Below are 24653 nucleotides of genomic sequence, written 5' to 3'. Positions count from 1 at the left end.
AAAATGGCTTCCGATGTTCAGGAAGGCCCAAACAGGTGAGCTTCTCAACAGAAAGCCCCACCCACAATCCTGTTATGGTCAATAGAATTCAATATAAATGGTATTAAAGCAGATTTGCGTTTACAAAACGTACAAATAGAAAAGTCAGACCTTGACATCAAAAAAGCTTTTTACTATTGATTATTATTCACCCATAGATAGCCAAAATAAGACGGGGGAGAAACTAAAGAAAAGTGAATTTATAAAGTATATGTATGTTAATATTTATATATAGGTTAATACTGTGGTCAAGGCCAAAGTGTTGCATATTCATATAAGTATGGTGTGTCTACCTGTGCTCTGCTATTCCTCTAAGACACAGAGGTTATAACACTCTAATTAATGCTTATGGCTGCTTTAGGACAGTTTTACAATGTGGCAGATAGTAGATAGTACTATACGCTGTTAGAGTTCGTACTCTGGGTTTCTAACAGTGTCTGTGTCTTCAATGACACCATACAGCTGTATTATAGTGCACTGCAGAGGGCTTTGGCCAAAAGGACTGAATGTGAAATGGATGTAGACCTCTCTGTCTAGTGGTCTTACAATCACAGCAGCCATGACACTACATATGAGTGCCGTGCAACCCAACCTGTGAGTGCACAAAGACACACACACACAAACAATTTGGGATTGGGCCAATTTGGGATTGGGCCTCCTCCCCTCTCGCTATTTGATTCGTTTGGCCACATCTATGTAGGCAAATTCGATTTCGCACTCAACAGGACAGGTGTTAGTAAACTCTTCCCTCTTGTAGGCGTGGTTCAGATAGCGCCACACCCCCGCCATCTCCACCGGGATCTCAAAGCCCCGGTACTTCCTGGCCACCACCTGGGACAGGACCGAGACACAGGTGATGTCATGAAACAGACCAGGAAGTGATAGAGGTCAGTATTGATGTGAGAATTTAGAGGATTTAAGTCATTAAAGTAGTTCCTTTATAATGTGTAGTCCTAGCGGCAAGGTGGGTATTATTGGTAGCAGTACCTTTATAATGTGTAGTCCTAGCGGCAAGGTGGGTATTATTGGTAGCAGTACCTTTATAATGTGTAGTCCTAGCGGCAAGGTGGGTATTATTGGTAGCAGTACCTTTATAATGTGTAGTCCTAGCGGCAAGGTGGGTATTATTGGTAGCAGTACCTTTATAATGTGTAGTCTGGGCGGCAAGGTGGGTATTATTGGTAACAGTACCTTTATAATGTGTAGTCTGGGCGGCAAGGTGGGTATTATAATGTGTAGTCTGGGCAGCAGTACCTTTATAATGTGTAGTCTGGGCAGCAAGGTTTATATTATCTGGGCAGCAGTACCTTTATAATGTGTAGTCTGGGCGGCAAGGTGGGTATTATTGGTAGCAGTACCTTTATAATGTGTAGTCTGGGCAGCAGTACCTTTATAATGTGTAGTCTGGGCAGCAGTACCTTTATAATGTGTAGTCTGGGCAGCAAGGTGGGTATTATTGGTAGCAGTACCTTTATAATGTGTAGTCTGGGCAGCAGTACCTTTATAATGTGTAGTCTGGGCAGCAGTACCTTTATAATGTGTAGTCTGGGCAGCAGCATAATGTGTAGTCTGGGCAGCAGTACCTTTATAATGTGTAGTCTGGGCAGCAACCTTTATAATGTGTAGTCTGGTAGCAGTACCTTTATAATGTGTAGTCTGGGCAGCAGTACCTTTATAATGTAGTCTGGGCAGCAGTACCTTTATAATGTGTAGTCTGGGCAGCAGGTGGGTAATGTATCTGGGCAGCAGTACCTTTATAATGTGTAGTCTGGGCAGCAGTACCTTTATAATGTGTAGTCTGGGCAGCAGTACCTTTATAATTTGTAGTCCTAGCGGCAAGGTGGGTATTATTGGTAGCAGTACCTTTATAATGTGTAGTCTGGGCGGCAAGGTGGGTATTATTGGTAGCAGTACCTTTATAATGTGTAGTCTGGGCGGCAAGGTGGGTATTATTGGTAGCAGTACCTTTATAATGTGTAGTCTGGGCGGCAAGGTGGGTATTATTGGTAGCAGTACCTTTATAATGTGTAGTCTGGGCGGCAAGGTGGGTATTATTGGTAGCAGTACCTTTATAATGTGTAGTCTGGGCGGCAAGGTGGGTATTATTGGTAGCAGTACCTTTATAATGTGTAGTCTGGGCAGCAGAACCTTTATAATGTGTAGTCTGGGCAGCAGTACCTTTATAATGTGTAGTCTGGGCAGCAGGTGTAGTCAAGGTGGGTAGTCTTGGTAGCAGTACCTTTATAATGTGTAGTCTGGGCAGCAACCTTTATAATGTAGTCTGGTAGCAGTACCTTTATAATGTGTAGTCTGGGCAGGTACAAATGTGGGTATTATTGGTAGCAGTACCTTTATAATGTGTAGTCTGGGCGGCAGTACCTTTATAATGTGTAGTCTGGGCAGCAGTACCTTTATAATGTGTAGTCTGGGCAGCAGTACCTTTATAATGTGTAGTCTGGGCGGCAGGTGGGTATTATTGTAGCAGTTTATAATGTGTAGTCTGGGCAGCAGTACCTTTATAATGTGTAGTCTGGGCAGCAGTACCTTTATAATGTGTAGTCTGGGCAGCAAGATGGGTATTATTGGTAGCAGTACCTTTATAATGTGTAGTCTGGGCAGCAGTACCTTTATAATGTGTAGTCTGGGCAGCAAGATGGGTATTATTGGTAGCAGTACCTTTATAATGTGTAGTCTGGGCAGCAGTACCTTTATAATGTGTAGTCTGGGCAGCAGTACCTTTATAATGTGTAGTCTGGGCAGCAGTACCTTTATAATGTGTAGTCTGGGCAGCAGTACCTTTATAATGTGTAGTCTGGGCAGCAGTACCTTTATAATTTGTAGTCCTAGCGGCAAGGTGGGTATTATTGGTAGCAGTACCTTTATAATGTGTAGTCCTAGCGGCAAGGTGGGTATTATTGGTAGTAGTTCCTTTATAATGTGTAGTCTGGGTAGCAGTACCTTTATAATGTGTAGTTTGGGCAGCAGTACCTTTATAATGTGTAGTCTGGGCAGCAGTACCTTTATAATGTGTAGTCTGGGCAGCAGTACCTTTATAATGTGTAGTCTGGGCAGCAGTACCTTTATAATGTGTAGTCTGGGTAGCAGTACCTTTATAATGTGTAGTCTGGGCAGCAGTACCTTTATAATGTGTAGTCTGGGCAGCAGTACCTTTATAATGTGTAGTCTGGGCAGCAGTACCTTTATAATGTGTAGTCTGGGCAGCAGTACCTTTATAATGTGTAGTCTGGGCAGCAGTACCTTTATAATGTGTAGTCTGGGCAGCAGTACCTTTATAATGTGTAGTCTGGGCAGCAGTACCTTTATAATGTGTAGTCTGGGCAGCAGTACCTTTATAATGTGTAGTCTGGGCAGCAGTACCTTTATAATGTGTAGTCTGGGCAGCAGTACCTTTATAATGTGTAGTCTGGGCAGCAGTACCTTTATAATGTGTAGTCTGGGCAGCAGTACCTTTATAATGTGTAGTCTGGGCAGCAGTACCTTTATAATGTGTAGTCTGGGCAGCAGTACCTTTATAATGTGTAGTCTGGGCAGCAGTACCTTTATAATGTGTAGTCTGGGCAGCAGTACCTTTATAATGTGTAGTCTGGGCAGCAGTACCTTTATAATGTGTAGTCTGGGTGTAGCAGTACCTTTATAATGTGTAGTCTGGGCAGCAGTACCTTTATAATGTGTAGTCTGGGCAGCAGTACCTTTATAATGTGTAGTCTGGGCAGCAGTACCTTTATAATGTGTAGTCTGGGCAGCAGTACCTTTATAATGTGTAGTCTGGGCAGCAGTACCTTTATAATGTGTAGTCTGGGCAGCAGTACCTTTATAATGTGTAGTCTGGGCAGCAGTACCTTTATAATGTGTAGTCTGGGCAGCAGTACCTTTATAATGTGTAGTCTGGGCAGCAGTACCTTTATAATGTGTAGTCTGGGCAGCAGTACCTTTATAATGTGTAGTCTGGGCAGCAGTACCTTTATAATGTGTAGTCTGGGCAGCAGTACCTTTATAATGTGTAGTCTGGGCAGCAGTACCTTTATAATGTGTAGTCTGGGCAGCAGTACCTTTATAATGTGTAGTCTGGGCAGCAGTACCTTTATAATGTGTAGTCTGGGCAGCAGTACCTTTATAATGTGTAGTCTGGGCAGCAGTACCTTTATAATGTGTAGTCTGGGCAGCAGTACCTTTATAATGTGTAGTCTGGGCAGCAGTACCTTTATAATGTGTAGTCTGGGCAGCAGTACCTTTATAATGTGTAGTCTGGGCAGCAGTACCTTTATAATGTGTAGTCTGGGCAGCAGTACCTTTATAATGTGTAGTCTGGGCAGCAGTACCTTTATAATGTGTAGTCTGGGCAGCAGTACCTTTATAATGTGTAGTCTGGGCAGCAGTACCTTTATAATGTGTAGTCTGGTGTAGTCTGGGCAGCAGTACCTTTATAATGTGTAGTCTGGGCAGCAGTACCTTTATAATGTGTAGTCTGGGCAGCAGTACCTTTATAATGTGTAGTCTGGGCAGCAGTACCTTTATAATGTGTAGTCTGGGCAGCAGTACCTTTATAATGTGTAGTCTGGGCATAATGTGTAGTCTGGGCAGCAGTACTTTATAATGTGTAGTCTGGGCAGCAGTACCTTTATAATGTGTAGTCTGGGCAGCAGTACCTTTATAATGTGTAGTCTGGGCAGCAGTACCTTTATAATGTGTAGTCTGGGCAGCAGTACCTTTATAATGTGTAGTCTGGGCAGCAGTACCTTTATAATGTGTAGTCTGGGCAGCAGTACCTTTATAATGTGTAGTCTGGGCAGCAGTACCTTTATAATGTGTAGTCTGGGCAGCAGTACCTTTATAATGTGTAGTCTGGGCAGCAGTACCTTTATAATGTGTAGTCTGGGCAGCAGTACCTTTATAATGTGTAGTCTGGGCAGCAGTACCTTTATAATGTGTAGTCTGGGCAGCAGTACCTTTATAATGTGTAGTCTGGGCAGCAGTACCTTTATAATGTGTAGTCTGGGCAGCAGTACCTTTATAATGTGTAGTCTGGGCAGCAGTACCTTTATAATGTGTAGTCTGGGCAGCAGTACCTTTATAATGTGTAGTCTGGGCAGCAGTACCTTTATAATGTGTAGTCTGGGCAGCAGTACCTTTATAATGTGTAGTCTGGGCAGCAGTACCTTTATAATGTGTAGTCTGGGCAGCAGTACCTTTATAATGTGTAGTCTGGGCAGCAGTACCTTTATAATGTGTAGTCTGGGCAGCAGTACCTTTATAATGTGTAGTCTGGGCAGCAGTACCTTTATAATGTGTAGTCTGGGCAGCAGTACCTTTATAATGTGTAGTCTGGGCAGCAGTACCTTTATAATGTGTAGTCTGGGCAGCAGTACCTTTATAATGTGTAGTCTGGGCAGCAGTACCTTTATAATGTGTAGTCTGGGCAGCAGTACCTTTATAATGTGTAGTCTGGGCAGCAGTACCTTTATAATGTGTAGTCTGGGCAGCAGTACCTTTATAATGTGTAGTCTGGGCAGCAGTACCTTTATAATGTGTAGTCTGGGCAGCAGTACCTTTATAATGTGTAGTCTGGGCAGCAGTACCTTTATAATGTGTAGTCTGGGCAGCAGTACCTTTATAATGTGTAGTCTGGGCAGCAGTACCTTTATAATGTGTAGTCTGGGCAGCAGTACCTTTATAATGTGTAGTCTGGGCAGCAGTACCTTTATAATGTGTAGTCTGGGCAGCAGTACCTTTATAATGTGTAGTCTGGGCAGCAGTACCTTTATAATGTGTAGTCTGGGCAGCAGTACCTTTATAATGTGTAGTCTGGGCAGCAGTACCTTTATAATGTGTAGTCTGGGCAGCAGTACCTTTATAATGTGTAGTCTGGGCAGCAGTACCTTTATAATGTGTAGTCTGGGCAGCAGTACCTTTATAATGTGTAGTCTGGGCAGCAGTACCTTTATAATGTGTAGTCTGGGCAGCAGTACCTTTATAATGTGTAGTCTGGGCAGCAGTACCTTTATAATGTGTAGTTTGGGCAGCAGGTTGCAGTCTGCCAGTGTGAGGTCAGGTCCATCCAGGAAGCAGCGTGTGGACTCCTGAGGGTCTTCTGTGCTGTTGGCATCGATCTCCTCCGGCAGGGGGGTCCTCAGGTATTCATCCAGCCGCCTCAGAGACTTCAACAGGGCCTTCTCCAGGCCTGCACCCCCACCCCACCCCACACCATGCCCCACACACACACACAGACACACACACAGACACACACACAGACACACACATACACACACACGGTATACTGTGAGTGAACACAGACAGACAGAGATGCACACACACAGACATTGTAATCACAGTCAGAGACACACAGGCTACAGTGTAAACACGCAAACACACAGTACACACACGCAGTACACACAAACGCAAGCCTTACCGTCGTTGGTATCTTTGCGGGGGTTCTTGATGTAGGCAGAGAACTTGGAGAACACATCTATACCTGCGGTGTTTGACTCTGGGTGATTAGTCGCCAACTTGGGGTACCTGAGAAAGATATATCAGACATCAGGATTGGTCAGTTGAATCCAGGAAGTGGTCGTTTGATTGACAGGCAATAGACAGGAAGTGGTGGGTGTGTACCGTGGTGGCGTGAGTTTTTCCTCAAGGAACTCTTCTATCTTGTTGACGTCGACCTTCACCTCCCCGTTAAATGTGACGAATGGAGGGTTGGTCCCCGGGGCCAGGTCCTGCAGGTCCGCCGGTTTCCTGGGTAACACATTATTACAAGGTTCTTACAGGGCTCCTGTGTCAGGGAACCCACATAAACATCACCCAGCATTGATGGCTGAATGTCTTTAGAAAGTATTTCAAACCCTGTTGATCTTGATATAGAACACAATTGATTGATTGATAGACGTATCGGCCGATGGGATGATCCATACCTTTTGAGGTCGACTGTGGTGACGTTGAAGATAACTCCCTTCAGCCACAGGATCATGAAGAGGCGCTGGGAGAATGGACAGTTCCCGATGCTCTCACCATCACTGCCAGCCTAAATAGGAGACACACAAAAGGTTCAGTCCAACTCATACACACACAGTTCAAATACATACAGTACATACAACAAGCCCCAATCACAAATGCCCTGGTCATTATTCCCTGTCTGGTAAAACACACTACCACAACACGTTGAATCAGCCCTGACGATCTCTTGCCACTAAAGGTCCTCAACAAACCTGAGAGATCATCAACAACACTAGCACCACCAGCAGCACCAGCACCAGCACCAGCAACAACAACAGCACCACCACCATCAGCACCACCAGCAGCACCAGCAACAGCACCACCACCATCAGCACCACCACCACCATCAGCACCACCAGCAGCAGCAACAACAGGACCACCAGCAGCAGCAGAAACAACAACAGCACGACCACCAGCAGCAGCAACAGTATCACCACCAGCAACAACAACAACAGCACCACCACCAGCAACAACAGCAGAAGCAACAACCAGCAGCAACAACAACAGCACCACCAGCAGCAACAACAACAGCACCAGCAACAACAGTAATACCACCAGCAGCAGCAACAACAGCACCAGCAACAACAGTACCACCACCAGCAGCAGCAACAACAGCACCACCAGCAGCAGCAGCAACAACAGCCACCACCAGCAACAACAACAACAGCACCACCACCAGCAACAACAACAGCACCACCAGCAGCAGCAACAACAGTACCACCACCAGCACCAGCAATAACAGTACCACCACCAGCAGCACCAGCAGCAGCAGCAGCACCAGCACCAGCAGCAGCAACAACAACAGCACCACCACCAGCAACAACAACAACAGCACCAGCAGCATCCAATTCCTCCATACTTCAAGCTCAACTCTTACCTTGACAAACAGCTCGATAGTTGGGAACCCCAGCTTTTTGGCTGCTATGTCAAACCAGGCCATGGTGATAGCACAAGTCAAGGTATCAGTTTATGGACTCATAACCTAGAGGTCCAAAGACAGCCTGATCCGTAAATCAATCTGCCTCCAATCAGTCAGGTTCTGTCAGCGAAACCCGTGAAAGTTACGGTCTCTGTCTGGGCTGACTGAGACCGGACCAGGTCTGAGGGTTCTGTAGCTGTGGGTGTCCATGATTGGGGTGGTAAGATCGAGGGGAGGTGGGTTTAGATATGCAGAGCAGGACAGTGAGACGTTTTGCACAGCACACTCCCTCTTTGTTAGCCACACACAGCTAGCATAATAGACACACTGTTTGGTGGGTGTTTTCCCTGTACTTTGATAGATTGTAGTTCTGATGTGTTGATTTCAGCTACAGGTACTGACATAATGAATTAATAATAGCCCATGCCAAACAGAGAACAGCGTGCAAACTTGTTTAGATACGTAATCAGGTCCATGTGCCCCTCTACAATAATTTCTTCCTGATGCAAAAGTTTCAGTTTATGATTCCAGTAAAATGATCTCATTCACTGCCCTAATAACCTACAATGCAGAAACTTTGCCTCTTTTGGTGCACCAGGATACGTTTTAATCAATCCTCAAACAACAGCAACAATAGGCACCAACTGACTGACCCAGAGTCTGTGGGTATGGTGTCAGTGTAGGCTGGCAGAACAGTGTGAGGTCTGTTCTGGGGTCAGTGTGTGGGAGTTGATGGAATCCTCAGGCCTGTTCTGACCCTGATGGAAAAGGGCAATGTGTTTCTCACACACACACACACACACCCACACACACACACACACACACACACACACACACACACACACACACACACACACACACACACACACACACACACACACACACACACACACACACACACACACACACACACACACACACACACACACACACACACACACACACACACACACACACACACACACACACACACACACTGAAAACATACTCCTCGTAGGCAACCAACCATACTGTGCATGCATATCATAGAAGTACCTCATTGGGTAGAAAGTTGTCAACAACATAAAGAGGATTGTTTGATCATGTATATTTCTACTGAGATCATTACAAACCCAACCAAGTCCGACTCATCACACTTCAACTCCGACCCCAAAACTCATGGCAACAGGTGACCATTCAGGTGTGCTGTGTGACTTTGTTACCATAGTGACAACAACAGCGGACCAATAAGTCAAATATCTGCATGTGTGTAGGCAGAGTGGGCCCTGTCACCCCCTCTTGTCCCCAGACACCCCAGTCAGCTCCATACCAGCAGGCCTGATAATCAGCTTATTGTCAGAGAGAAATAGAGTAATATTATTATATTATTATTATTAAATAGAGAGAGAGAGAGAGAGAGAGAGAGGGAGAGAGAGAGGGGAGAGAGGGGGAGAGAGGGGGGAGAGAGAGAGAGGGGGAGAGGGGAGAGAGAGAGGGGAGAGAGAGAGGGTCGAGAAGGAGAGAGGGAAAGAGGGAAAGAGAAAGAAAGAGAGAGAGAGAGGCAAGGGGGTCAAGAAGGAAGAGGAGGAGGGAGAGAGAGAGAAAGAGAGAGAGTGTAGGCAAGGGGAGAGAGAGAGAGGAGGGAGAGAGAGAGAATGCAAAAATAATTTCCTCCATGTTTTCCTTGAGTCTCTAACTCTGTTGAAAGCCACAGTTGGAGCTTGCTCCTGCCTCCTGCCTCCCCTGACCTTGACCATGGAGCATACCTACAGTTGCTCTCACACCAAGAGCAAGACAAAGGTGTCTATTGTATTATGTGAGCAGGCGCCCTGGGGAACAGGCCAGGATATTAGGACATTTTCCCCCAGGCTTAATCCTTCAGCTGGGCGCCAGGGCACCTTCATCAAACACTGGAATGTGCCTTTGTTGTGTTGGTCACGTCCTGGGCCCATGGCATGCAGCCCTCCAGACCTACAACGCCATAACAATATGCCCATTTTTAGCAAGAGGTTTTATCTAGTCGACTGATGGTTAGCACACATACAGTATTATGTAGCACATGTGGGAGTCAAATCCACAACCCTGGGGTTGCTATAGAGAGCCACACTCCAACCAATTGAGTCAAAGGAGGTACCATGTCAGGTAACTTTTTAATACAGGCTTTATATAGACAACTGACCAGAAATGCATGGCTCAAAGCAATACAGTTGCGGCTAGAATGGAGCGTAATGATGTAGTGGCTCAATGTAGTACTCTCCACCTAGTCCTCAAAGCACTGTTGCTAAGGAATATTATACAACATGCCTCACACCCAAACCGTAAGTATGCTTGATGTTTCCTTAGCAACAGATTTTCAAAATGGCGGTGTGTTTTTGAATAAGTCCAGCAGGCTAATACTTTACTGGCCAGACACACAGACCCTCTTCTTTCCTTACTACATCACCTCTGACCTGCAGGGCCAAACAGTGTCTTTATTTCGACGTAAATTAAGTTACCTGCTAACTACTCCCTTACAGTATATTTTCCAGGCCCAGATCTGAAGCGAAGCCAGTATCATTGTATGTTGCCATGTCGCTACACTCGGTGGTAAAGAAGAACAGGCCACAGAAAGTAGGCTAATGATAACAACAACGTCGTCTCTCTCTCAACGACTCCCGACAGGAGGCCATTTCAAGTTGTCAAATCGCATAACTTTAAACCAGCCAGGGGAGAATAGACCACAACAACAGAACAATGTCTGGGGCTTTGAGCAGACAGTGTCTGAGCTAGCCTTTATGACCAACTGAACATGTATAGACCAGACACTAATATAATTAGCAACTAAGTAGCTAAGATAAGCTAAAAGGTGGGCTAGGGCTAGTGGCTGGCATGAGTTTTCCTATGATGCTAGCTAGCACGCTACATGTAGCCCCATTTGTAATCTATAGAACAGGATGACAGGAAAGTTCCATTACGAGCTAAGTAGATCATTCTCGAGGATTCCGAAACACTGATTGGATTACCATGTGAGAGTTGGAGAGATAGAGAGCGAAGGAAGAGAGATTGTCCCTTATTAAAGCCTCTTCTAAGAGAAGGGGTGGGTTTGTATTGTTGTGACATGTGGACAGATACATCTTGTAGCCGTTACCTGAATAGAAGCTACACTTGACTTTAAACACATGCTAAACTATAACCTGCCACAAGTGGAGTTGCCAATACACGGAGACAATGGCAGAGAGATCTGTACATCTTAGACCACACCCCTCAGTGATCTTCAGTCCTGGTCCTGCGCACCCATAGGATGTGCAGGATAACACATCTGATTCAGGTAATCAGCTGATCGATACAGCCTCTAGCTCTACAGGACCAGGGAGCACTGGGGTCTGTTCAGGAAGATGCAACATATGATTGCCTGTCGTCTAAAAAAGGGAATTGTGTCAGCTTTATTCATCACATGTCTATCTGCAACGTTCTTAACGTCATAGCTAACCCATAGTTAACCCTTGGTGCTACTGTACCTTGACATAGAGGGAGATCTCGTACTCCTGGGGGTCCGGACTGTCGCTGTCTTCCTCGTGAGGAGTTGGGCTCTGCAGCCTCACAGACTTCTTTGGCGTCTTCTCCTCCCCCTGCGCCTCCTTCTCTTTCTTCACCTCTATCTTCACCTCTGTCCTCTGGTGCATGAACGTGGGCACCTCGTCCATGACCACCACCTTCTTCTTCTTTTTCTTCACCTGCTCCTCTCTCCTCTTCGGGGAAAGTACCTCCTCTTTGAGCACCGACTTCAGCTCCTTTATCCAGTCCTCCCTCCTCTCGGAGGTCTGAGCTTCCTCTGGGGACAACTTCTTAATCCCGTCCTCCTTCCGCTCAGGGGTCTGCACCTCCTCTGGGGACAATTTCTTAATCCAGTCCTCCCTCCACCCAGGGGTCTGCGCCTCCTCTGGGGCCTCCTTCTTGATCCAGTCGTCGCTCCTTCTGCGGGTCTGCGCCTCCTCTGGAGACAACTTCTTAATCCAGTCCTCTCTCCTCTCGGGGGTCTGTGCCTCCTCTGGGGCCTTCTTGATCCAGTCATCACTCCACCCAGGGGTCTGCGCCTCCTCTGGGGCCGCCTCCTTGTTCCAGTCGTTGCTCCCTCTGCGGGTCTGCGCCTCCTCTGGGGCCGCCTTCTTGTTCCAGTCGTTGCTCCCTCTGCGGGTCTGCGCCTCCTCTGGGGCCGCCTTCTTGTTCCAGTCGTTGCTCCCTCTACGGGTCTGCGCCTCCTCTGGGGCCGCCTTCTTGTTCCAGTCGTTGCTCCCTCTGCGGGTCTGTGCCTCCTCTGGGGTCGTCTTCTTGTTCCAGTCGTTGCTCCCTCTGCGGGTCTGCGCCTCCTCTGGGGCCGCCTTCTTGTTCCAGTCGTTGCTCCCTTTGGGGTCTGCGCCTCCTCTGGGGCCGCCTTCTTGTTCCAGTCCTCCCTCCTCCCGGGTCTGCGCTCCTCTGGGGCCGACTTCTTGTTCCAGTCGTCCTCCCCCTGGGGTCTGCGCCTCCTCTGGGGCCGCCTTCTTGTTCCAGTCCTGCTCCACCCTATGGGTCTGTGCCTCCTCTGAGGCCTCCTTCTTGATCCAGTCGTCGCTCCTTCTGCGGGTCTGCGCCTCCTCTGGAGACAACTTCTTAATCCAGTCCTCCCTCCTCCCGGGGGTCTGCGCCTCCTCTGGGGCCTTTTTGATCCAGTCATCGCTCCTTCTGCGGGTCTGCACCTCCTCTGGGGCCTCCTTTTTGGCCCAGTCCTCCCTCCTCCAGGGGGTCTGCGCCTCCTCTGGGGCCGCCTTCTTGTTCCAGTCGTTGCTCCCTCTGCGGGTCTGTGCCTCCTCTGGGGTCGCCTTCTTGTTCCAGTCGTTGCTCCCTCTGCGGGTCTGCGCCTCCTCTGGGGCCACCTTCTTGTTCCAGTCGTTGCTCCCTCTGCGGGTCTGTGCCTCCTCTGGGGCCGCCTTCTTGTTCCAGTCGTTGCTCCCTCTGCGGGTCTGTGCCTCCTCTGGGGCCGCCTTCTTGTTCCAGTCGTTGCTCCCTCTGCGGGTCTGTGCCTCCTCTGGGGCCGTCTTCTTGTTCCAGTCGTTGCTCCCTCTGCGGGTCTGCGCCTCCTCTGGGGCCGCCTTCTTGTTCCAGTCGTTGCTCCCTCTGCGGGTCTGTACCTCCTCTGGGGCCGCCTTCTTGTTCCAGTCGTTGCTCCCTCTGCGGGTCTGCACCTCCTCTGGGGCCGCCTTCTTGTTCCAGTCGTTGCTCCCTCTGCGGGTCTGTGCCTCCTCTGGGGCCGCCTTCTTGTTCCAGTCGTTGCTCCCTCTGCGGGTCTGCACCTCCTCTGGGGCCTCCTTCTTGATCCAGTCGTTGCTCCCTCTGCGTGGTGTCACCCTAACTCTTTTTACTGTCACCTCCTCTTTCATTTTTCCTTGTCTCAGCCTTGTGGGAGATAGCAGCATCTCATTCAGCAGTTGTCGTTTCACCTCCTCTGTTCCAGGGAACCCATTCTCTATCCTGGCTTTGTGACCTTTGACCCCTAGCTCCACCTCTTCTTTCTTCTCTTTCCTTCTTTCCTTCGCTGTGTATTCCTTCCCAAACTTTACTGGCTCATCCTTAGTGGCAGGCCCTGGCTGTTCTACTCTCTCGCTGCATCCCTCTAATGCAGATTTAGACTTATCCTCAATGAGATCTTCTGGCTTTTCCGCCATCTCAATCGCTCCTCTGATTGTGAGTCTAGATTATGGTCCATGTTTGTCACTGGCTGTTCCTCCAACTCACCCCCTCCCTCTGCTCCTCCCGTCCCTATCTCTGAGACTGGGACTGGATTATCCATCTCTTCAGCCCCTCCCACCTCTGCAGCTCCGGGCTCATCCAGAATGACCTCTCCTGGCTGTTCTTTCTCCATGTCTCCTCCTCCTCAAGCTCAAAAGCCTCCTCAACATGCTCTAAATCCTTGTCGTCGTCCTCCTGTGTAGCTCCTGCTGAACCCTTGAGTATCTGTACCTGTGGCTGAGCTACAACTTTGTCTTCTCTCTCTTCCCCCTCTTCTCTGGCAGCATTATCAGGCTCTAAAGCCTTTTCTGTCTGTTCCTCCATACCGCCACCTCTTCTCTCTTCCTCTGCTATTTCTACATTATCCTCCTTCTTTTGCTCCTCATCTACTTTGCTGCCTTCTGTGTCCATCCCCACCACCGCATTATCCCCAACCTGTTGCGGTTCTTCCCTCTCCCCACCACCTCCCTTCACTGCCCTATCACTGTCACCCTCTTCCACCTGTAGCTGCTGTTCTGTCTGTTGTAAACCTCCCTCATCTTTAGAGCCATCCTCACCCTCCTGACTCTCATTGGGCTGTATCAGTAGCTGTGCCTTGCTCTTGCTCCCTCCCTCTACCTCAACAGGTGGAGTGACAACATCCTGTGGCTGTTGAGCCCTGGTTGCCTGACTCTTGACGACTCCAAGCTCTGTGAACTCCTTGGTAACAAACAACGGGGGCTGGTGCTCTGTCGCTTGATCCACCTCCTCTTTTTTCTCTAAAACTGCTTTAGTTGTCTCTCCCTGTTCCTCTGTAACATGGCTTTTAACCTCCTTCTCTTTTTTCTCTGTACTCTTCTCACTTCCCTGCTGGTTCTCATCCCTCTCTTCTTGTGAAACCTGTAGATTTTTGCCAATTTATTGTTACTTTCCTCACTCTCTCCTTCATTGTCATTTGCTGGCTGATGTTTAGGCTCCTCTTCCTGTCCTTCCTCCTGCCGTGTTTCTCTGACCTCATCACTAGTGGACACAGTTTGACAGTCCTCAGTCACTTGAGTCCCGCTTTCATCACTCACTCTTACTATGCCATCATCATTAGTCACCTGGCTGATGTGCATCTCTGCATCCTGACCACCACTCTCATTACATAGCTCTTCTTTACTCTCCACCTCATCATTAGTTGACGGGACTGGCGGTTCTGTTGTCGTCAAACCGACACTGTCCTCTGTCTTCTCTGTCTCATCAATAGGCAAAACGATTTGTACCTTTTCTGCCTCTGGAGATGTGTCCTCGTCTTTTGTCTCTACCTCATCATTAATGGACTCAGTTTCAGGTAAACTAGGGGATGGTGGGGGGTGAGGAGGTTCTCTCTCCTCTATTTCTCTCTTTTTGTCCGCCCCTGCTGACTCCTCCTCTCTCAGCGAACTTCCCTTCTTCAACAGCCTCTACAGATTTCTCCTGCTCCTCTTCAAATACAACAACTGTCACTGTCAGCTCCCCTCCCCTTTATCTCCCTCTCTCTTTTCCTGTAAACCAACCTCCTCTTCAATCCCCCTCTCCCCCTCCTCTCCCTCCTTTCCTCCGCTCCCGCTAGCTTGCATCGTCACTTCGAAATGATCAGCTGCACCTGCCATCCCAATGTCCTCCATGTCCTCGCCCACCTCCTCCCCCAGTTCTAACACTTCCTCTGCTAGTTCTACATCCTCCTCCTCCTCTTCATCTCGTTGTCTCTGTCTGTCCAGGTTGGTACAGGTTCCTATAGGGCTGTGGATGATGGCTCCATTAGAGAGGTCCGGGCTGAGGCCATTAGCTTCAGACTGTTCCATGGTTACTGGAAGACCAACACACACTGGGAAGGAGTGTGTTCAAGGTTCCAACGAGTATGTGTCCAGGAGTTCAAGCCAAGTTTGAGAAAGTTAGATAAGTGTGTGTTTGTAGGTTCCACGGACACACGCACAGCTTCTAGTTGTCGCTGCCTGGGGCTCCAATCTGTAATTAGTGCCTGTGTACAGTTGGTCAAAGTACAATCTCTTCCTCCTCTCTCTCTCTCTCTCTCTCTCTCTCTCTCTCTCTCTCTCTCTCTCTCTCTCTCTCTCTCTCTCCTTCTCCAAAGGATTAGGCTGAGTTTCAGAAGTTGATCCCCACATGACCAGCCTGCCTCATTTAAATCCGCCCAGAGCCTATATCCCCCCAGCCCAGCCCAGCCCAGCCCAGCCCAGCCCAGCCCAGCTCCAGAGCTTATATCCTCCCAGCCCAGCCCAGCCCAGCTCCAGAGCCTATATCCCCCAGCCCCGCCCAGCTCCAGAGCCTATATCCTCCCAGCCCAGCTCCAGAGCCTATATCCTCCCAGCCCAGCCCAGCTCCAGAGCCTATACCCCCCCCATTCAACCACTTCCAGAGCCTATATCCCCCCTCCCAATGGCTGCTCCAGAGCCTATATCCCCCCCCAGCCCAGCTCCAGAGCCTACATCCAACCTGCCCAGCCCAGCCCAGCTCTAAACCCTTTATCCCCCTGCCCCTTTGCAGTTTTCAGCTCCAGAGCCTATATCCCCCAGCTCAGCCCAGCTCCAGAGCCTATTACCCCCACAACCATGCCTAGTACAATCCCTAGCCCCTTATCCCAGGCTTTACCCCAGGCCCCTATAAAACCACTGTCTGACATCCATTCAACCACTTCCCTAGAGGCAATCAGAATGTAAAGGATTGCATTGTTGACCAAATGTAATTATTCACACAAGAGAATTTTGGTACAAAAGGATGAATAACCTTAGTAATTATTTATCTTTTAAATTTCATTCTTCGATCTAAACATATTGATGATGCTGCCATCATACTCTTCAAATAAAGAAGATCATCTACTACTGACTGTAGGCCTTACGTTTTTCAACGTTAGAGGGCAGTATTGCTTTGTCTATAATGGTATTAAATATGATAAAATAGCAGGTCATTTACATATAAATAAATAGACTTCACTTCAGTAGACATAAGGATGGCATTTGCAACGAACAGTTCATAGCAAAATGACAGTGTCCTAAAACTCAACACTGACAGTGGCAGCTAATGTGCCATCACCTTCAGGGCGTTCCAGTAATTTGCAATGGGGTAAAGCGCTGCGTAGACATCACTGATCTAAAACAGACTGTATGAGTCAAACTCGTTATCATGTAATCTTTTGGACAATCCCGAATTGCAGTGATCAGTGAAGCTGCGTTGCGACAGTTCTAAACCGGAAAATCGCATCAGCTGTTTTTCGTCCCCTTGACGTCATCTCCTTTAGTCGATATGCCACCAGCTCTTTTCCAGTACTTTCAGTTTTTATTGTAATATGCGTTTTGAATATCATTTACTGAGAAATATTTGGTCATAAAACAACATAGCTACATTAGTTATTTAACTTTTGCTCATTAATTAATGACGACTCTAAGGAGCTTGCGATGAGATAGTAGCTAAGCGCTTCTGCTAGCTAGCAAGCTAGCTGAAAGCTAACGGAGGACCACAGTATATTTAGCTACAGTGACTGCTAGGTCCGAACTGCAAGTTGAAACAACTAACCTGGCGCGACTAGAACAAGTACAAGATGCAGAAATCAGAGAAAAGCGATGGTGCTGAGGCAACGGTCGGTGTGCAGTTTACCGACCTTCCCAACGCCCTTATCGCATGCAAAGTAACTGAAGATGTTTTCAATGACCAAACTCTGAAGGTAAGGATGTGTGTTATGGTGGATCAAAGCATTCAACCAAAGCAAGCTTGCATTACATTACAATGGTTCCCTACTAAACAACTTAAACCTACGTGTGTGTGTGTGTGTGTGTGTGTGTGTGTGTGTGTGTGTGTGTGTGTGTGTGTGTGTGTGTGTGTGTGTGTACTCATGTTCAATCCAAAAATAGTATTACATTCCACTCCTCCAAAGAATTGGCATCTTTCTAAAGATGAGTCTTAGGCTCCTAGTTGTGTAGTTCCAATCCACCACTCACACCCTCATCACACACATGGAAATTGTTCCCTTCCATCCCCTGCCTGATTCCATAGGGGTTGGAACAGTTCCATCAGCAAGAACATTACTAGATTTCCCCCATAACAAGGCCAGAATACAGGAAGCTTGGAAAAACTGAGATTCTGTCCTAACTGGGCCAGAATCTCAGAGTTTAGCCAAGGACAGATGCACACCAAAGGCAGAGTGTTTATTTTACTGCTTCCTTTCCTTGTCTTCTTTCCTTCATGACCACTTAGCTAGCCAATAAGTGAAAATGATATGGCACAAACATGTCTAGTCATCTCTGCTCCTCTCACTGATCTCTTGTCAGGGTTTTGGCTGATGAGGCTGTGACCTCTTTGTCAGTCAAATGAAGGCCACTGGAAGTAGACTGTGATAACACACTGTAATCAGAACAATGGAAAAGGGTGTATGCTCGTAACTATGCCAGATGTCATTCAGGAGATCCCCCTGAGAGGAGAGAGTTGGCAAGCAGAGGCCCTATTCAGTCAAAAGCGTTTCTGGACTTTGAGGATATAGCCTAAATTATAAAACAAAGATTGGTATCTTTAGTAAAATGCATATCTGGTACACACTCCCATTATCTCAGTCTCTGATAACATCTAGCCTTCCTGAGGTCAGGTGAATGTGTCACAGGGGCTGAGTTTTTGTGTTGGAAATCTGACTAATGTATTTTTCAGTGTACACAACATTCTTCCGCTCTGTGTAGGCTAGTCTTTGATTCAGAGAGAGTTTCCATTGGAGCTGGCAGGAAGGAAGGAACAGTAAGGACAGCAGTCATAAGCAGGAAGAGATGAAGTTGAAAAGGGGAGAAATTAGAGACTTAGTTTTATGTAAAGACTAGGCCCTATGCCTTGCAATTTGTTTAAAGCAAATAGAATAAATCCACACACTAGGGCTGTCCCGATAAAAACATTTATAAATCGAGCGCGCTCAAACTTCCCATCATTCTGATTACGGTAGTAATTTTGTCACCCTCATCATGGCAAAGACACAGAGAAATGCATATGATGCAGCTTTCAAGTTGAAGGCGATCGATCTGGCTGTTGGAAAAAGAAATAGAGCTGCTGCATGGGAGCTTGGCCTTAATGAGTCGATTATAAGACTTTGTAAACAGCAGCGTGAGGAACTGACTCAGTGCAAAAAGACAACAAACCTTTCAGAGGGAAGAAAAGCAGATGGCCCAAAGTATTTGCAGCCACTCGACATCATTGTAAATCGTGCATTTAAGGTGGCGCTCCATGTTCAGTGGGAGGCTTGGATGACAAGTGGGGAGAAATCCTTCACTAAAACATGCGAAGAGCAACTTATGGTCAAGTCTGCCAGTGGGTCCTGACAGCGTGGAGCATTGTCAAAAAATCCACTATCATCAACGGGTTTCGAAAGGCTGGACTGCTGCGTGTTGAAGGGGCAGCATGAGCTCAGCAGGGTATTTGCCTCCGGATGAAAGTGACGAGCGACAATGAAAACGATCCAACATGAAGCAATTCTGAGGCTATTCAACTCCGACACCGAAGGAGATGGCTTCAGTGGTTTCAGTGCACAGGAGGAGGCTTGGTAGGCTACTGTTTTAATTTTTGTTACAAGCCGTGTTTCGTTAAAGCCTATTTATTTTTGTTACAAACCGTGTTTCGTTTAAAGGCTGTGTAAAGTTAATTTGTTTCAATGTACCGGTAGGCACCTGCGGCTTATAGACATGTGCAGATGACTCAAGAGGGAGCCAGTGATCAAGATAACCAGAAGAAAAAACCTTAACCTGACCCAACCATCCTCCTGAAGTTGCTGGTAATGGGCTACACAAGGAGTCCACAACCTTTCTCATGAGCAATGCCAATTTATCTTACAATTTCTACTGATTTGCATGCTAGTTATGGTTTTCAAATGCACTTTTTCATGGAACAGTTTCATTTAATTTAGAATAACATCTTCACATCACAAAATCATTGTCATGTGGTTAATCAAAATTCTATCTAAATAAAAATTATACAAACTTAAAATGCAACTTCTATTGCCATTGCAACTATGTAGAAATAGCCTACATAAAGCCAACAAATAAAAACATTGCAGCCTGCAGGTAGAAAATATCCTGATAAAAGAAATATCATATAAATCACATTGGCTACACATGGCCTGTCTGCAACGAACTTGAAACTATAACTATTAACTTGGGTCTGGCCCAGCTCACACTAGCAAACTTGCAACATTGTATAACATATTCTGGGCCCTCAGTTTCCTGTGCCAGTGAGCTTAAGACAGACACAGCTGTAGGTTATTTGCGCAATGGATAAGAAGTAATCAGATAGGTCTATTTTATGACATTTCCACTGAATAAGAGCATGACATTTTTCCCTTTCACACTGAGTTGTTATCGAAAGGGCTGTAAAGCTGTAAAGATTTTTCAAATACACTACCGGTCAAAAGTTTTAGAACACCTACTCATTCAAGGGTTTTTCTTTATTTGTACTATTTTCTACATTGTAGAGTAATAGTGAAGACATCAAAACTATGAAATAACACATATGGAATCATGTAGTAACCTAATCAAAATAGCCACCCATTGCCTTTATGACAGCTTTGTAAACTCTTGGCATTCTCTCAACCAGCTTCAGCTGGAATGCTTTTCCAACAGTCTTGAAGTTCTCACATATGCTGAGCACTTATTGGCTGCATTTCCTTTCCCACTCTGCGGTCCGACTCATCCCAAACCATCTCAATTTAGTTGAGGTCAGGTGATTATGGAGGCCAGGTCATCTGATGCAGCACTTGGAACCCAAATCTCCAATTTGGACTCCAGACCAAAGGACACATTTCCACTGGTCTAATGTCTATTGCTCATGTTTCTTGGCCCAAACAAGTCTCATCTTCTTATTGGTGTCCTTTAGTAGTGGTTTCTTTGCAGCAATTCGACCACAAAGGCCTGATTCACACAGGTCTCCTCTGAACAGTTGATGTTGAGATGTGTCTGTTAGTTGACCAGCGTTGGACTAGTAACCGAAAGGTTGCAAGATCGAATCCCCGAGCTGACAAGGTAAAAAGCCGTTAACCCACTGTTCCTAGGCCGTCATTGAAAATAAGAATTTGTTCTTAACTGACTTGCCTAGTTAAATAAAGGTAAAATAAAATTTAAAATAAAGCATTTATTTGGGCTGCAATTTCTGAGGCTGGTAATTCTAATGAACTTATCCTCTGCAGCAGAGGTAACTCTGGGTCTTCCTTTCCTGTGGCGGTCCTCATGAGAGCCAGTTCCATCATAGCACCTGATGGTTTTTGCGACTGCACTTGAAGAAACTTTCAAATTTCTTGAAATGTTCTGTATTGACTGAACTTTGTCTTAAAGTAATGATGGACTGTCGTTTCTCTTTGCTTATTTGAGCTGTTCTTGCCATAATATGGACTTGGTCTTTTACCAAATAAGGCTATCTTCTGTATACCCACCCTACATTGTCACAACACAACTGACTGGCTGAAATGCATTAAGAAAGAAAGGAATTCCACAAATGTACTTTTAAGAAGACACACCTGTTAATTGAAATGCATTCCAGGTGACTACCTCAAGAAGCTGATTGAGAGAATGCCAAGAGTGTGCAAAGTTGTCTTCAAGGCAAAGGGTGGCTATTTGAAGAATCTCAAATATTAAATAGATTTGTTTAACACTTTTTTTGTTGCTACGTGATTCTATATGTGTTATTTCATAGTTTTGATGTCTTCACAATTATTCTACAATGTATAAAATAGTAAAAATAAAGAAAAACCCTTAAATGAGTAGGTGTTCTAAAACTTTTGACCGGTGGTGTACATTGAGGAACGATTGTTTTTACATCCATTGAGAATTACAGACTTCGTTTGCTTTCTCTTTTAGGTGAAGTAAACATTACTTTGAGAAGCTCCACAGCTCATTAGTGGTGGTGCATTAAGCCAATCAGAAATACAATCAGATCCCCAAATGGGCACATTTATATGCCTACATTTGCACATAGGCCAGGTAGCATATAAGCCTACTTCAGTGCATAATCAGGTGCACGTCCTTACTCGACGTTGAAAGGAGCGCTGCAAACAAAGGAGAAAAGAACAACCATCAACCAGTCAACTAATTGGGGTCAGCCCTACCACACACGGTTGCTTTTGTTCATGAGAACCAAGTGTCAATTCACCATGGGTCTACTACACACTACTATGGGCCATACAAACAGTACTGTTGTGCGAAACAACAAACAGAAGTCAATGCTGTATGGAATTTACACATTGTTGGTTTAACATAGAGGCCTAGCTGGTGTGGTGACATTGGTGAATAGTGTCTGATTCAGCTGAAATGTATTTCCCTACTGATGGCCTCTTCCATGGAAGGGAGGGGGCAGAAACAGTGAGACAGGTGCTCAAACCAGAACAGCTGGTCAAGCCACACATACTCCAACTCTCTCACTCACTCACTCACTCACTCACTCACTCACTATCACACACACTCTCTCACACACACAGATCAATGATTGAAAAATCAATTGGGCTTAGAAGGAAGTGAAACAGGGTAAAGGTCATAAAAACTTGACTGTTTGGAATAAAAGTGTTTTTCTTTTCAGAGGGTCACGTCCTTTAAGGAGCTTTGAGTCAGCAGAGAGATCATGTGATGGAATATTCCACTGTGTGCATCAACACTGTGTTCTCCTTTAGGAATGTTTGACAAAGACACACCGTTTCCATCCTATTCAGATATTCATCTAGTTTTAAGACCCGTCCCTGCCCTTAATCAGGTAAACTGTCCTGTCCAAATCAGAATGGCTTCCCTCCTGCAGTAAGGGCCACACATTATTACAACAGGTCATTTTAATACAGGTCACCACCAGGGACTGGCCACACACGTGACACCCCAGAGGTTACCGAATGGAAACTGTGACCTATACTGTCTTACTGTACTCACTGAGGGATTTGCGTGGCAGAGATATTTGATTCACAAAGCCTTAGGCCTGGAGAGAGAACAGAGCAGGTAGTGTGTGTGTTCTTGCACACTAGTACCAGACTGCAGCTGGTAGGCTTAAAGCTACATGATGTAACTTTTTTTTGGGCAATTTGACATATAAATGTGAGTTATAGATCTGCCATTCTCATTGAATGCAAGTCTAAGAAGCGGTATGTATATCTGTTCTATGTGTGCTATTTCTATTCTTCCCATTCAGTTTTGTTTTTGCGTCTTTTACTTTCAGTTTTGTACACCAGCTTCAAACAGCTGAAAATACAATATTTTTGGTTATAGAAAATATATTTGACAGCGGTTTAGATAGTACAATGATTCTCTACACTTGTTTTGTCACAAACTGAAATTAGGCGAACAATTTAGAATTTTAGCAACCAGGAAATGGTGTCGAGATTTCTGCATATTTAAGTACTTTAAGTACTCTGCCTGAGTACAACCTCTGCACTTGTCTCTCTCTACGATGTGCTGGGGGGACAGAATCTCTTTGTTGTCTAGTCTTTGATGTAAAGGTGTGCATGCGTCTGTGCTGTCTGGTTTCTGGTGCTCTTCATAACTATCAGTGACACTTGGGTCTTTCCTGCTGTTTCTACCACTCAGATCAGACAATGGTGGAGTGTTCTAGAATATACAACCAGTTCTGAGGTTCCACCTGTCACTGTCTGAGGTCACACTCTGCTGTTCTAGGTTCTGTCTTCTAGCCGACTGGCTTGTCAATCACAGCCAACGTATGATTTGTTACTCACTACCTTTCATGTAGCGGCAGCTGGAGACGACATCTCAGACAAGAGTTGATGATCTCTGCATGCAGAATAAAAGTAGTGCTGTCAAAAAATGTCAGTCGAGGGTCCAGACACAATACCTCGATACTGTTAACTTGCATGTAGGCCTGTGGGTGTAGTCTTGAGAAAATGGATGTGTAGGCTAGTTTTAAAGTTTGTGGGTGTTGTATGGAAACATGTGCCTCCCTCCCTGCAGAGCAGCTGAGGTTTAATGTGAGTGTTTGTTTGTTGTTGTTAACCATCTCCAGACCTCTCTGTGTGTGTGTGTGTGTGTGTGTGTGTGTGTGTGTGTGTGTGTGTGTGTGTGTTAACCATCTCCAGACCTTTGTCCTACCCTGTTAGTTAGTCTCACACACACCCCCACACTATCTCTTTCAGAGCTCCTTTGCATAACACTCATTGTGGGGGGGGGGCTCTCAGCCCTGCATTTTTTCCATCCTCTGTTTTGGTTTCATATTCCTATTTTCCATTCCCTCACTGGAACATTTGCACACACACACACACACACACACACACACACACACACACAGATTGTCACTTCACTACTAACACACAAACAAGTGTATACTACATTTAGCACATACATTATAGACACACTTGCTTAGCCTTTACTTTAGTCTCTCTCTCTCATACATTTTCCTCTCACAGCACCTCAGTGCTATTAATACCACTCTCATAAAAGCTTCTGTGTTATCAAGCCTCCAGCTGCATACTTTCCATAAGAACCAGTTCTCCTTCATCTCTCTCTCTTCTTCCCTTACTCTCCACACAGACCTCTGTTTTTCAGGCTGTCTCTCTCCCTTTCTCTCATGTACTCTGTGATTCTGCCACCTCTCTTTTAGTCTATCTCTCTCGTCTGTGTCTCTCTGTAGTGAAGCTCTCTGGCGTATTTATACCCAGAATGACGTGTGTTTTCCACAGTTGACGCTCAGCAGGCCAGAGTCATGTGCCCCGATAAGCTGATTCAGTGTGTGTGTGGTTTTATTGTTTCAGAGTCATGGCTCAATTTCTGATTTGCACATATTTTCCATTCACAACTAAGCAACATATTTGTCATATGTTTTGTGTGTGAGTGAGAGAGAGAGAGAACAAGAGAAGAGTGAAGAGTAACACTTCAGTCTGCTAAGGATTGATTTAGTTATTTTCCAGTCCTCTGTCTTTCTGTCTCACTACCTCTCTAATTAGTCAGCAAAGGAGAGAGGGAGGGAGGGACCATGTCTGAGTGAAGGAGGTAGAGAAGAA

The 24653-nt window shown here is 46.1% G+C and overlaps 1 protein-coding gene across 48 annotated transcripts; it reads right to left on the bottom strand.

Moving 5' to 3' along the window:
- Nucleotides 1–24534, bottom strand: LOC118376967 (chloride intracellular channel protein 4-like). 48 transcript variants are annotated; one of them, XM_052499654.1, is made up of 9 exons: nucleotides 13096–13646; nucleotides 12841–12933; nucleotides 12505–12732; nucleotides 11449–11865; nucleotides 6972–7081; nucleotides 6670–6795; nucleotides 6467–6573; nucleotides 6057–6238; nucleotides 1–870 (listed from the first exon to the last, which is right to left on the bottom strand). In XM_052499654.1, the coding sequence occupies exons 1-9, from the start codon at nucleotides 13627–13629 to the stop codon at nucleotides 709–711; spliced, it is 1959 nt and encodes a 652-aa protein (XP_052355614.1). In that variant the 5' UTR covers nucleotides 13630–13646; the 3' UTR covers nucleotides 1–708. The 48 variants fall into 48 exon arrangements, with proteins under 48 accessions (XP_052355614.1, XP_052355620.1, XP_052355628.1 ...); XM_052499660.1 differs by having other exon boundaries at nucleotides 13150–13646; XM_052499668.1 differs by having other exon boundaries at nucleotides 13258–13646.
- Between the last annotated feature and the right edge of the window lie 119 nt (nucleotides 24535–24653).

Source organism: Oncorhynchus keta, chromosome 37, assembly GCF_023373465.1.
Source record: "Oncorhynchus keta strain PuntledgeMale-10-30-2019 chromosome 37, Oket_V2, whole genome shotgun sequence".
Taxonomy (NCBI): domain Eukaryota; kingdom Metazoa; phylum Chordata; class Actinopteri; order Salmoniformes; family Salmonidae; genus Oncorhynchus; species Oncorhynchus keta.
This window is presented reverse-complemented; position numbering and strand designations above follow the sequence as displayed.

What these genes read in the sequence shown, in the direction of transcription:
- LOC118376967 (XM_052499619.1), bottom strand. Translation starts at nt 13,629, where the DNA reads ATGGCGGAAAAGCCAGAAGATCTCATTGAGGATAAGTCTAAATCTGCA. An exon ending in GAAAAACTCACGCCACCACG is followed by an intron (nt 6,574 to 6,669) that starts GTACACACCCAC and finishes TATCTTTCTCAG; the next exon opens with GTACCCCAAGTTGGCGACTA. An exon ending in CCGCAAAGATACCAACGACG is followed by an intron (nt 6,239 to 6,466) that starts GTAAGGCTTGCG and finishes GTGGGGGTGCAG; the next exon opens with GCCTGGAGAAGGCCCTGTTG.